This window comes from Rousettus aegyptiacus, unplaced genomic scaffold (genome assembly GCF_014176215.1).
Source record: "Rousettus aegyptiacus isolate mRouAeg1 unplaced genomic scaffold, mRouAeg1.p scaffold_m13_p_10, whole genome shotgun sequence".
Taxonomy (NCBI): domain Eukaryota; kingdom Metazoa; phylum Chordata; class Mammalia; order Chiroptera; family Pteropodidae; genus Rousettus; species Rousettus aegyptiacus.
The window spans coordinates 66519132-66533613 of NW_023416285.1; the positions used below are offsets into that span (position 1 = coordinate 66519132).

General features: G+C 35.0%; 1 protein-coding gene across 14 annotated transcripts in view; it reads left to right on the forward strand.

Moving 5' to 3' along the window:
- FRYL (FRY like transcription coactivator) overlaps window positions 1-14482 on the forward strand; it is a 228821-nt gene that overhangs the window by 169578 nt on the left and 44761 nt on the right. For all 14 annotated transcript variants that reach the window (XM_016128140.2, XM_016128138.2, XM_016128139.2 and 11 more), the window contains 8 exons: window positions 1304-1563; window positions 2555-2695; window positions 5568-5736; window positions 9818-9902; window positions 10438-10553; window positions 11516-11666; window positions 12327-12430; window positions 13311-13496. In XM_016128140.2, the coding sequence (XP_015983626.2) occupies window positions 1304-1563; window positions 2555-2695; window positions 5568-5736; window positions 9818-9902; window positions 10438-10553; window positions 11516-11666; window positions 12327-12430; window positions 13311-13496 (1212 nt within the window). The remainder of the gene's footprint in view (window positions 1-1303; window positions 1564-2554; window positions 2696-5567; window positions 5737-9817; window positions 9903-10437; window positions 10554-11515; window positions 11667-12326; window positions 12431-13310; window positions 13497-14482) is intronic.

Genomic DNA, 14482 nt, shown 5'->3' on the forward strand with positions numbered 1-14482 from the left:
TTTTGTTACCCTCTTTTTACAGAATAATAAATTAAGGATCAGAGATTGATCCTCAGTCAGGCAGTTTGTGTGTGGTAGAGCTGGTGTGTGCAATTCCAGAGCCAAGTTCCAAACCACGGCTTCCACATTCACTAATGAGTAAATAAGTACAAGTAAACGTGGGCAAAAGGAGTATTGAGGAAAAGGAAGATTCTTATTTAAAGTGATTTATGGAGATTAAACACTACATAAAAAGCTCATGAGCTTTAGAATCAACCTTGTGTTTGAATCCTCTGCCACTGGATCTTTGTTTGACCTTAGGCAAGTTACTCAGACTCTGTCTACCTCACAGGCTTGTCTGGACATTAGATGAGGTGAATGTAAAAGTAACAAGTATGTCATAGACATCTCCCCTAGATAGAACCAAAATATGTGAGATTCTTTAAGGAATCAGTTTAAATAACTGGTATAAAAAATTGTCTTTTATCTTAAAATTATATTTATTTATTCATTTATTTATTGTGGTAAAAAACATATTATAAAATTGACCATTTTAATCATTTTAACTGTACAGTTCATTAGTGTTAAAAGTATGTTTACACTGTTGTGAAATAGATCTCCAGAAATTTTTTCATCCTGCAGAACTGAAACTCTGTACCCACTAAACAATACCTTCCCTTTCCCGCCCCTGGTAACCATCATTCTACTTCCATATAAGTGGAGTCATACAATATTGATGTTTTTATGACAAGCTTATTTCACTCAGCGTAATATGCTCATGTTGTAGCCTTTTTTAAGGCCATGTAGTATTTCATTGTGTGTATGTACCATATTTTGTTAATTCATTTATCTCTCGATGGACATTTGAGTTGCTTCCACCTCTTGGCTATTATGGATAGAGCAGCTGTGAACATGGATGTGCAAATACTTCTTTGAGACCTTTCAGTTCTTTTGGGTAAATACTCAGAAGTGGGATTGCAGGATCACGTGGTAGTTCTATCTTTAATTTTTTGAGGAGCTCTTATACTGTTTTTCTATAGTGGCTGTACCATTTTACAGTCTCATCAACAGTATACAAACATTTATCTTAACCACCAAAGGTATTTTATATAAAAAGTAAGAATGTGATATGTTAGCTGTTACTTTTCTTTATGGTGTCATCAAGGTCAAATTTATTAAAAGGAGAAATAGTACTCATTTTTCAATGTCATTCCTAAAAACCAGCTTCCTATTCTTTAAGGGTGAGATGTTGAAATTAATTACAAATCAAAGGAAAGCAAAATCATATCAGTTGTTCCCTCTTTTGGCTTGTTTTTAATTACAGAGATAAGCCAGAGAATTCAAACAGCTCACCCTGCTGGGAGGCAAGTCATGCTGCACTATTTGTTACCATGGGTGAACAACATCGAATTGGTAGATTTAAAACCTTTGCCCACAGCAAGGCGACATGATGAGGATGAAGATGAATCTGTAAAAGACCGAGAACTTATGGTGACTAGCAGGCGCTGGTTACGAGGAGAAGGCTGGGGATCTCCGCAAGCCACTGCAATGGTTTTGAACAATCTAATGTACATGACAGCAAAGGTAAAATGGGTTTTGTATTTGCAGCTACTGCAGTTACTGGACCCAATTACTGAGTTAGGAGGAGTAAATAAGGTTAGAAATAGATGAAGAGATTAAATAATCCTCTGGTAACCAAGCAGATATGCACTATAAATTCCTTTCTCTAGAAGAGTTTTCCTCATATATAAAATTATTTTGGGGGAGAGGCTAACATATTTGATTACAGTCATGTACCATTTAATGACGGAGGTATATTCTGAGAAATGAGTCCTTAGGCAGTTTCCTTATTGTATAAACTTCAGAGTACACTGACACAAACCTAGATGATATAGCCCACTACATACCGCGCTGTGTGGTGTAGCCTACCGCTCATAGGCTACCAGCCTGTCTAGCATGTTACTGTATAAAACAACCTGAAGTGAAATCAAGCAGAAAAGAAAATGATGAGAATACAGGATGTATGAGACTGCTGCTGGCATAACACAGCATACTGTTGTACAGCAAACTTTTTATTGTAAATAGAAAGAGTACACTCTAAAATAATGGTCAGAGGTGTGGTATAGTAAATACATAAACCAGTAACATAGTCATTTATTATCATTATCAAGTATTATGGGCTGTACCGAATTGTATATGCAATACTTTTATATGACTGGCAGCGCAGGAAGTATGTTTACAACAGCATTATCACAAACGTGTGAGTAATTCATTGTGCTAGGATGTTATGATGGCTACAATGCAATTAGGTGACAGGAATTTTTCAGCTCCATTATAATCTTATGGGACTGCCATTGTATATGTAGACTGTCGTTGACTGAAATGCCATTATGCACTGCATGACTGTAATGATGTTTATATTTACCATTGCTGAAAGAAATGATTATTACTCTAAAATATGAGAAAGATAAAAACTTTCTATAAAAACTTTATTTTTTAATATTGCATGATGTGACAAGTTTGGTACAAAATAGACAGTCATTATTGAAACATGTTTTGTGTTTCCTACACCTAGTATGGTGATGAGCTAGCCTGGTCGGAGATAGAGAATGTGTGGACCACACTTGCAGATGGCTGGCCAAAAAACCTGAAAATAATTTTGCACTTTTTGATCAGCATTTGTGGAGTGAATAGTGAACCAAGCCTCTTGCCTTATGTATGTATTCAAGTTCATTTAACTTAAAACTTTTTCTTTTTTTATTAATGGTGTCTTGTAATATCAGAGTCTAAGCATCAGTAGACCAGCAGAAGCAAAGCAGTGTCAGGGTGAGGACAGTCAGGAAATAGCACAAGGATTTATTCATTGATTCATTTAACAAATATTATTAGCTAAGTTCTCTTCTAAGTTCTGGGCATTATCATCTGATGGATGATACAAATTTTATTCTTTATTTAATAATAAATCAGTAAGTTAATAAAATAGTCATGATAAGGGCTGCAAAGGAAAACTGCAGAGAACTGGGAGTGAATAACCTTGGAACCATAGCTGTCTGGCAGGATTAGAGTTGATATTTGAGAGAAAGTGATACTGAAATGGAAACCACAAAAATAGTTTTTGCTAGGCAAGGATCTGGTGTTGGGAAATTAGAGCAAGATGGTGAGAGCTCACTGCTCTCATTGTGATTAAGGCTTCTGGAAGCAAGGGAAAGCCTAGTAAGATACACAATGAAAAATAAAAGTCTTTGCCTTCTAGGTGGAAAGCAATCTTTTAATCTGCTCAAGTTAAGAGAACAATATGACACTATCAAACATGAGAGTTAAACTGATACACACATGCACACAAACCTGTGTGTGTGAATATGTAGATATAGCTCATCTCCTAAAAGTATGTTCCACAGAAGACTCTCTCTGCAGAATGTCACCCTAGAAGTTCTTACAGATCCAACTTTAAACAAACCATTTAATAGCTTTGCTTTACTGGGCATTTCCAAGTTGACTCGATAAATGAAAGTGTTGAGGAGCACTTAGAGCTAGGTGGGTGTATGGTACCAAACAGCATGATATCAGGTTACCTCACTGAGCATTCCTCCAAATATTCTCCCTGCCCTTAGGCCATCTTGACCCCTTTGCTGCCTTGCTCTCACCCCAGGCCTTCCCACCCTGGACCCTTTGCACTTACGTTTTTTCTCTTTCCCTAAATAGCCACGTTGCTTACTCCCTCAACTCAGGTCTCTCTTCAAAAGTCCATTCTCACTGAGACCTTTGCTGGTCATCCACTCTAAAACTGGAAATGCCCTGCCTCTGCACCACACTCCTCCCCACCCCCGCCTTTCCGTCGATTTTCTTAGCGCTTACCATCATCAAACATATTTTACCTACTTACATCATCACTTTTACCTCATCAATTCAGTAGATGTCAGCTCCTCAGCGGTAGGAATTTTTGTCTGTTTGGTTCATTGCTATCTTCCCAGAGGCTAGAAAAATATTTGGTTTGCAGGATGTGCCCTTAATTGGATGAATTAATGAGTGAGTTAGGACTGGAACTAGAAACAGGCATAAAGTTAGAATTCTAAGAAGCCAAGATGAAATTCAGGAAATAGCCATTTGCCAGGAATTTAAAAGGAGCTATTTTTAACAACAATAATAATAATTTCTTAATTATCATTTCTTAATCACTTACTATAGTCCAGGCATGGTACAAATACTTCATATGCATTATTTCATTTAATTATCAGAATTCATCTGTGAGTTTGTTAAGATTACACAGTTTTACAGATGAGTAAAACAATGCAGAGAGAAGAATAACTTATAGTCACATGGCCATTTAGCTCTGTCACTTAATAGAACTGTAATTCCAACCCAGATCTGTTTGTAAAAAATGAGTGAAAGCTTCATAGAGAAGGCAGTGGAGGTGGGGTGGGGATGGGGCTTGAAGACTTGACAGGATTGGGGTTAGAAGTGTCAACTCAGAAGTCCTCACAGTCACATGGAACAAAAGCAGAAGTAGGAATGAACCTGGCATGGTCAGAGATGACTGAACATGAGAACAGGGGATTAGCAAACAGAGCAGTTGGGTAGATAAAGAGTTGTGTGTAAGAAGTCAATTATCAGTGGTGACCATTGTGAGGCTTTTCACATGATAGAATAAAGCTCGTTTTAAGATCTCTCCAAGCGTCATATAAAGCGGAGTTTCTCGTATGTCTGTGTGCATATGAATCATCTGTGGATCTTGTTCTGGTTCTGATTCTGGAGGTGGGAGTGGGGCCTGAGATTCTGTATTTCTAGCAAGTTCCTGGATGATGTCTATGCTGATAGGGTTAAAGAATGGAGAAAGATACATATAATGCATACAACTGAAATGGTTTTTTTCCCCCCACTTATTCAACTCATACTATGTACTTAACATTTTTAAAATGCTTTATACATCTTAATTTACTAACCCTAACAGCTTTATGAAGTAGGTGCTATTGTCCTTATTTTGCAGAAGGGAAAACAATAACTTTCCAGCTCATATGGCTAATAAGTATTAGATTTACATTCCAGTATACACTGCATAGTTTGAGTTCCAATTTAGTTTTAGATCTTTGCTCTTAATCTATTTGCTCTTAATCGACTCTATTCTGCTGGGTCGAATGTGGAAAATGGGAAGGCAGAATGAAAGGTAAATCCTGGGTTTGAATGCTGCCTGACTAAAAATAAGAGCAAAACTTGGGATGATAGTAATTGAAATCTTTTCCTTTAAAAAAGGAAACTGATTTATAGAAAAGCAGTTATCTTTTGCTTTTCTAAAAAAAGAGCAAAAGCAAAAATGTAAAGGAAATAGATAACATTGTGGAAACCATTAAACAGTATTTTTAGGTCATTCTAATAAGATGCAGTGTTAAAGGAGGACAGTATTTATAAGGCCGATTGTTAATGTGTTACTGCTGATCAGCGTTGTAGTCAAATTTAAGTCGTACTTATTCATCTTCCACTTCAAATTGAACTTAACTCTGATAAAATTTGTCTGAAGACAGGTTTATGAAATAAAAAATTTTGCTTTTTCTTTTCCGAATAATTACTTTTCCGAATACTTTCTTTTGTGACAGGTGAAGAAAGTTATTGTATATCTAGGTAGAGATAAAACAATGCAGTTGCTAGAAGAACTGGTGAGTGAACTACAGCTGACTGATCCCGTCAGTTCGGGAGTCACTCACATGGATAATCCCCCATATTACCGCATCACTTCCAGCTATAAAATCCCGTCTGTCACCTCAGGTGAGAAGTTATTTAAAACTGATTGTCTCAGAAAAGAAGCTTTGCCTAATTGTTTATTTTAACAAGTGTTTGCTTTAAACATCATCAAAAAAATGTAAACATGAGTCATGTATGGTGATTCACTTGATAAGACTTTGTACTTCCTTATATGAGTAAAGAAATTTGACAATGTAAGACATCTGAATATTCTAGATGGAAACATATTTAATACTTATTCAGAATTGGAATAAGATTTATAACGAATGCATTTTTTAATGAATATAGTTTGTGTATTAAATATAAAAAATGCTTCTTGAAATTACTTTAAATTTATATTGTATTTACTTGAATGTTATAAATAATATCCAATTATGTCAGCTTATATATGATATTTCGAGTTGAAGAAATATGTCCCTGAGAGAGTAACTTCCATAGAAAATCAGCATAATAACTGGGTTTATTAGATTAAATTTTTATGAAACTCACTCAGTTTATATTACATGTTTTGGGCATAGTAATAACAACATTAAATGTATAATTATAAATCTTTTAAATTGTATCTTTACAGTTGATTTTTTTCTTATCTGTTTTTATCTCAGCCTTTTTGTTCTTTCTAGGAGATTTCTAATAACACTTCTATTGAATCTTTTAAATCCGCTCGAATGGTTTTAATTACAGTTTCTTTTTTTTTAATTAGAATTTTTTTAGGAACATTCTCTTCATGTTTTATGGTTGAACTATCTTCCTTTATAGCTGATAAAGTTTTCTCGTTCCACCAAAATTCCTTTTTTTCTAAATATTGCTGGCCGTTTGTTTTGATTTGTCTTAGTAAAAGCCTGCCAAGTCTAGAAATATTAACATTCGCAACAACGATGGACATAGAGGTTATTATGCTAAGTGCAGTAAGTCAGACAAAGACAAATACCACATGATCTCACTTATATGTGGAATCTAAAGAACAATATAAACGAACAAATAAAGTAGAAGTAGATTCATAGATACAGAGAACAAACTGATGGTTGCCAGATATAAGAGGAATTGGGAGGCTGGGTGAAGAGGTGAAGGGAGTAGAAAGTACAAGTTGGTAATTATGAAATAGTCACGGGGATGTAAAGCATAGGGAATGTAATCAATAATATTGTAATAACTGTATAGTGACAGGTGTTTACTAGACTAATCGGGGGGATCACTTCATAAATTATATAAATGTCTAACCACCATGCTATACACCTGAAACTGATATAAAATAATATTGAATGTCAACTATAATTGAAAAATTAAAAATGGAAAAAAATAACTAAAAATTTTTAAAAGCCTCCCAATTCTAGGTCTGTTTCTTCATAAAGAGAGTGGAGTATTAAAAAGCTGGTTCGATGTTCTGTAGGCATATGTGGAAATTGTTGACTTTATTGTTTGTCATGCAATGATCTCATTGATATAAGAATCTGTAGGGTTTTTTTTCTTGGATAATCAGATTCCCCAGGGAAAACTCTGCTAGTCATATGCCTAGAGAGTATAGACGTGTGCGTGTGTGTGTGTGTGCGTGTGTGTGTGTTTATATACAAATACATATATCCATAGATACATACACACACAATATAGTCTTCAAGCCTTCTTTTAGCCCCATGGGATAAAAAGGTTGTGAGGGGTACAGTCTCAAATTTTAGTATATGTATTTTCACTTAATCCCCCTATTTTCAGTTCCTCTTTCAATTGGACATGTTGTGCCCTAGTCCAGAAATCTTATTTAGTCTCATCAGAAAAGGCTTCTGGGAGTGGAGAGAGACAATCACCCAGTTAGAAGAGGCAAGTAGGGTAGATCTTGGGACCACCTACTTTTGAAACAGATTTTCAACCAATCCTGCCATTTTTAGCAGCACCTTCAACCCCTACTTCCAGAAGTACTCGATGCCCCTAATTCCTGAGCATTTTGGAGGTTCAACAGCATATACATAAAGAAAGCGTCTTGGTTTCCTCTACTACCAGCTTAGGATTCAGCCTTCTTAACACTTAATTACTTCCTGTCCATTTGTTTTCCTGCATCTAGATTTTTTTTTTGCCTTTAAAATAATTTTTATTTTTCAGTTACAGTTGACATACAATATTATATTATTTTCAGGTGTACAACATAGTGATTAGACATTTATATAATTTACAGTGATCATCCCGATAAATCTAGTACCCACCTGACACTATAGTCATTACAATATTATTGACTATAATCCTTTTGCTATACTTTACATCCCCATGACTATTTTTGTAACTATCAATTTGTACTTATTAATCCCTTCCCACCAAACTGAGTTTTGTGATTAAATGTAATAAATATATGTCCCTTCAAAGTAGTGTTTTGAGTTTCTTCGAGTAAATACTCAGAGGTGGGATTACTGGGTCCTTCTTTGTCTCTTGTTATAGCCTTTGCTTTAACGTCTGTTTTGTCTGGTATAAGTATTGTTGCCCTGCCTTTTTTGTTTGTTTCCATTTGTATGAACTGTCTTTTTCCATCCCTTTATTTTCAGTCTGTGTGTATTTTTGTCTGAAATGAGCCTCTCACAGGTAGCATATGTAAGGATTTTGTTTTCTTATCCATTCATCCACACTATGTTTTTCGATTGGAATGTTTAACCCATTTACACTTAAAGTAATTATTGATAGATATGTAGTTATTGCCATTTTATTCATATTTTTTTATCTTTTTCTTAGAGTCCCTTTAATATTTTTCATAATATTGGTTTGGTGGAGATGAACTCCTTTAGCTTTTTCTGGTCTGGGAAGCTTTTTAGCTGTCCTTCCATTCTAGATAATAGCTTTGCTGGATAGAGTAATCTTGGTTGTAGGCCCCTGTAGGTCACTTTGAATATTTCATGCCAGTCCTTTCTGGCCTGCAAAGTTTCTGTGGAGAAATCAACTGACAGTCTACATGGGAGCTCCCTTGTAGATAACTAATTGCTTTTCTCTTGCTACTTTTAAGATTCTCTCTTTGTTTTTAACCTTTGGCATTTTATTTATGATATGTCTTATGGGCCTGTTTGGGTTCATCTTGTTCAGGACTCTGTGCGCTTCTTGGGCTTGTATGTCTATTTCCATTGCCAAGTTAAGGTTTGGGGCTGCTTAACAAGAGTTACAGGGCATTCTGAGGCCAGATATTATTATGGGGGGGGGGTTTATAAACCTTTGAGAGATTTTAGGAAATCCGCAACATGAGCCTAGACAGGCTATTTGTATGGAAAAGCCATTAGAGGAGGCTTGGGTGGGCCTGCAAGGGCTGGTTAAGCTGTTAGCCAGGCTGATAGAGAATCAGATATGGCCTCACATTTGCATCTCAATACTGGGTTAGAGGAGGGCTCAACAAAGGAACAATGGCTCTGCCAGCACTTCTGTCTGGGACAAAGTTGCCCCTCTAGCCCTTGCCCTGAAGCCAGACAATTCAGTTCCTTCTCTTATTTCCCTGGCACCTTTTGAGCTGCTACCACAGCACTAGAGCTCAGGATGAGTGAGTCTGTCAGCAAGTAAGTCCATGTTAGGGCCCTTTAAGAGGAACTCCTAGAACTCCAGCCACCCCACCATGTCACTCAGCTGCAATTTTTGCCGATTTTCACAGCCAGAAGTTGTGGAGCCTTTTCTTCCCAACACTGGACTCCTGGGTTGGGGAACCTAGTGTGGGGCTGGGACCCCTCTGCAGCTGAGATATCCCTCCTAATTTTTAACCTCCACATACAGGTATTGGGCTAGCCCGTTCTGCGTTTCCACCCCTCATACCAGTCTTGATGCTTCTTCTGTATGCCCTTTAGTCATAAGACTCTTCAACTAGATTTTAGGTGATTCTCAATGATGGTTATTCTGTACATTAGTTGGCATTTTTATGTGGTCATGAGAGGAGGCCAGCACAGTGTTTATCTACTCCGCCATCTTGACCAGAAGCATCCAAAATTTAGTTGCTGTTGTCTTGTTTTCTTCTTGGTTGGTATGAATACATTCATTTTTGAAGATTACTTTGCTCTCATTTTAGTAGTGTTTTGTCATCTGTAATTTGATGTCTTTTGTTTTTATTGCATTATTCCAGGATTAAAATTCACAGATACTGTTTTATTTCTGATTACAGGAACTACTTCCAGTAGCAATACAATGGTAGCTCCCACAGATGGCAATTCTGATAATAAACCCATAAAAGAGAATATTGAAGAGAGGTAAGCACTTCTCTCTTCTTTATTAGCCTTTCAGTTTGACAGGTACTGATCGTCATCAGAATAAATTATAATTTCTCCATTGGAATGTATATTTTATTGTGTTAGACAGAATTCTAGTAAAGAAATATATTTCCATTTTGGAAGTTCTCCACATTAGCTGTTTCAGCATTAAAGATGCTGACATGCTAGATTCTTTTATATCCTCTGCTATATAAATTGGTGGAATATGGTAAGTCAATTTTTGTTTTGCTTACATATTTAAACTCTGAATGGATGTTTACTCTGCCAGTTTTACATAAAATAAGTTTCACCAGAACATTATTACTATAACAGTTTAAAGAAAATCACCAGGTAGAAATAACTGACTTAAAAGTTTAAGCTTTTGGATTGGAAGGTTGAAAGTAATATATATCATAGTAGACTTTTGTTAATATTTTGTATACTGTATTCTTTTTTTTAACATAGAAAGTGAAATATAAAGTACAAAAGCCATTTTTCTGTGAACTGTGACTAACTGCAGTGATCATTCCCATAGCTATGTGCACCTAGACATCTACAGTGGATTCAACAATAGTCATTTAAATCGCCAACATCACAGACTAGAATCTCGATACAGTAGCAGTTCTGGAGGATCTTATGAAGAAGAAAAAAGTAATAAATTTCAAATGTTTTTTATAACTATAATGCCGAGGTGTATTATTACTTGTATTAATGCTAATAAATATATTTTTCCAATAAACTGTTTTTAAGAAGAGTATTTAACTGCCACTAGTGGTGTTCCAACGTAATCTCAAATGTCTCGATTTTAATAAGAAGCATAAATGGAGGAAATTTGTTTTGAATTCCTGGGTTCCCAATAGATAAATCCAAAGGAATTTAAGAATTGGTTCTCAGAAAGCATCATAGAACAGACCCTGGCAACTGGCTGCTTTTTTGAACAGGTTTGTTCTTTCTTCAGGGATTCACATTTTACTAGAAGGTTTTCCCTTGCAATTTCAAAGTGAATAATCTACCCAAGTTTACTATAATACTAAGGTTGGGTCAGATAGAAGCACAAGTTCTTCACTTCAGACTGGAAAGGGACCCTGAAGAAGATCTGGTCCAATCTCCCCATTTTGCACATGACGGAACTGAGGTCCAGAGAGGTTAAGTGACTTACCAATGTCACACAGAATTCATATTTCCTGATGGCATTTTTTACTGCACCCTGCAGCCCCACTGCAGTAGAGCAGATTTTCTTTCAAGATGGGTTTGTGTTGGCCCTATCTCAGGAAATTCAGAGTTGAATAACTTACCAGAAAGCCCTTGTTACAAGGCAGCTTCACCTATCTTGTGGTCTCATGGCTTGGACATCAATTGTGGAATCATAATGAAGTGCTAATGTAGTTTTGTTTTGATGTAGAGGATGGAACCTGAATTGATATCTCTTTTTCTCTCTGATTTGATTAATTTGATAAAATTTGTACCCAGGTCTTCCTACAAACATATGTCAAAATAGTGGGAAATTATTTTTATCACTTTCCAATGCTATAAATAGTCGGTGTCTTACTAGAGTTTGCTTATATTGGCAGAAAATAGATGGTGTAGAAAATGAGATCATTTTATTTTGATAGGTGATTCAATGCCACTTTATTCTAATTGGCGACTGAAAGTGATGGAGCATAATCAAGGAGAGCCACTACCCTTCCCACCAGCTGGAGGCTGCTGGTCACCACTGGTGGATTACTTGCCTGAAACATCATCACCTGGATTACCTCTTCACAGGTGGACTACAGCATCATTCCTACTTCATACGAACCAAATTCTGCTTTACACTTTCAGCGTTCTTTATGCTACCTGACAACACAGAATAAAAGCAGTCTTCTTTTGTTAGATGCTACAACAAATTAGATCAGTGTGTTTAGATTTTAAGAAATATTAAACTAAGAATTATAACTGCTTACAGTTAATAGTATTAAAGCTAATTGTGCTGCTGCTTTTCTGGGTGTCTGGCATAGTTACTTGACCTTTCTGGGACCCAGTTACTACATCTGAAAAATACTGTTTTATAGTAGTAGGCACTATTGTTTTGAATTGAGTTAAACTAAATCTTACTTAACAGAATCACAGTAGAACAGTTACTGCATTCTCTCAAAAATCATTAATATACCAAACATGTATTGAACACCTACTATGTGGCAAGCAGTGTTCTAGGTCTTAGGGTTGCAGATGAAGAAGCTATAACCCTTAACTTCAAGGAACACTTGACAGATATATTTTTCTAAAACTATCACTTAACAGTTTCTTTGGCTGTATTTCTTTTCCTCTGTTTTTCTTGAGAGGTTGTATTTTTCCATAAAATACAGTAATAAATCTTCAAGTAATTTGTATAAGATTTTTTCTAGGTTTACTCTAGTAAAGCATTAATATTTTCATTTGTCGTAGGTGTAACATAGCTGTGATCCTTTTGACTGATCTGATTATTGATCACAGTGTGAAGGTAGAATGGGGAAACTACCTCCATCTTCTTCTTCATGCAATTTTTATAGGTAATAAATATTTGATTCTAATTCCTTTATTTTATATTTTTGTGATAATTTAAAAGCAATATGGTTTTAATTAAGTTTCTATGTGTTTCTATTCCTGTTTTTTTTTCTATGCGATTTCTCTGACACTTTTTACTGTGATTCTTATGGTCTGGTGGGGGTTATTCCTAGTCTCTTTTTTAACCACAAACAAGTCTATCCTCTTTCTTATTTCTGTCCTACGGCCCCTCCCACTCTGCACACAAACACACATACCCCCTAGAAGGAAAAATTCTGTATCTGTAGCAAGAGTAAAATTAATCTACCTCTGGGATTGGAAACTTTCGGAGTAAGTAGAAAATTGAAATGGATTCTAAGTGTTTCCCAAAAGAGTTGGATTGTGAACAGTCTGACCACTGTGCCTTCTGCAACAAACGTGTGGGCTCTGTCACATACATCAATTGCATCTTTCAGGCTTGTAGGATTGCTGTCCTGAAACAAGTCACGATAGCCATCTTCTCCTAAGCTTTCCTGATATGTACACTTACATATGTATTACTTCATTCCTTTGGTAATCAAACATCTACTGACTTTCTGTTTGTGCTAGGCACAAAAGAAAAGCTTGCCTTTTACGTCTAGTGCTATGTAACAATAATTTCTAAGAGATTACTAAATTTTAGACATAAAACACATTGAAAACTTATCTCGATTCTCCATAGTGCTATAGGACAATAGGCTGTTGTAAAAGTGTACACAAACTATCGGCCAATAAAAAACTTTATGTAGTATATCATCTATACAAAATATTTTACATAATTTCTGCATTTCTTTAAAATATGCGTTTGATAGCGAGAATACTCATTTCTCTTTACTGATAATTATTATTTTCTATTATTCTTTTTAGGGTTTGACCACTGCCACCCTGAGGTGTATGAACATTGTAAACGCCTGCTTCTGCATTTATTAATAGTAATGGGATCCAACAGTAACATCCGAACTGTTGCCTCTGTCCTTCTCAGGAACAAAGAATTCAATGAGCCCAGGGTGCTTACAGTCAAACAAATTGCACACTTAGATTATACTTTCACAGGTATTTACTTTAAAAGTATAATTTGAAAGTGGAATCATAATTGATTTGAAATTGTGCAATAGTGAAAATTAAAGTCAAAATACTAGACTGTGTGTTTTAAAGTGTAATTTTATTATGTTAAGTACCATTGACATTTATTAAACACTAAAAGAAGGAATTAAATTTGGAGTATTCTAGTCTCTATATTGCCTTTATCATAGAAATGTTAAGTTATGAACATGTAAGTTGAAGATATAATGAAAGAGTGCTTAATTCTGAAAAAGATGTTGAATTGTATTAGATATCTCCTTATCTCAAGATCTGAAAAATTAACTGTGGAAGATATTAAAATTTTTTCATTCACTTGATTGTATTTACTGCATTTATAAAAGTATTCATTTTGAAGTATAATGAGTTTCAAACTACACATTTTGAAGTATTAAGGTCCAAATTAATGAGACTTAATTGTAAAATTTATTTCACTATCAATGTGAAATTTTTTTTTACTTATAAGTAATATTTACTTCTTTCCTAATACCTGTTACTTATTTATTCCATTCATTGGTATCCTCAGGTTAGTAATAGGTAATCTAGAAAATAATTGTATTTAAAAACTGAAATAAAATTATGTTTTTTCCTAATCATATGATGTCAGAAACAGTATTAATGAATTTTGAAGTTGCTTAGTTAAAAACATGTTATTTACTTAATACCTATAGTTAGTAAAACAAAAACAAAAAAGTTATTAAGAAACTTATTTATTCATCTTTTAAAACTATTTTTAAAAGATGAATGGAATAAAATTTACTGCCTTTTTTATGTTAAGATTCCATAGTTTGTTTTTGTTGTTTGTTTTTAAGGCTCCTTTTGTCATTTTGTAAATATGGGCATTAGTCGTAACCTTTAAAATTATTTTATTGACATAATAGAAATATTACAAATAGACTTTAACATTTTCTTTAAGTAAAATGAAGCAGAAAGTAGACTCCTTTCTTAATAAATGCTGA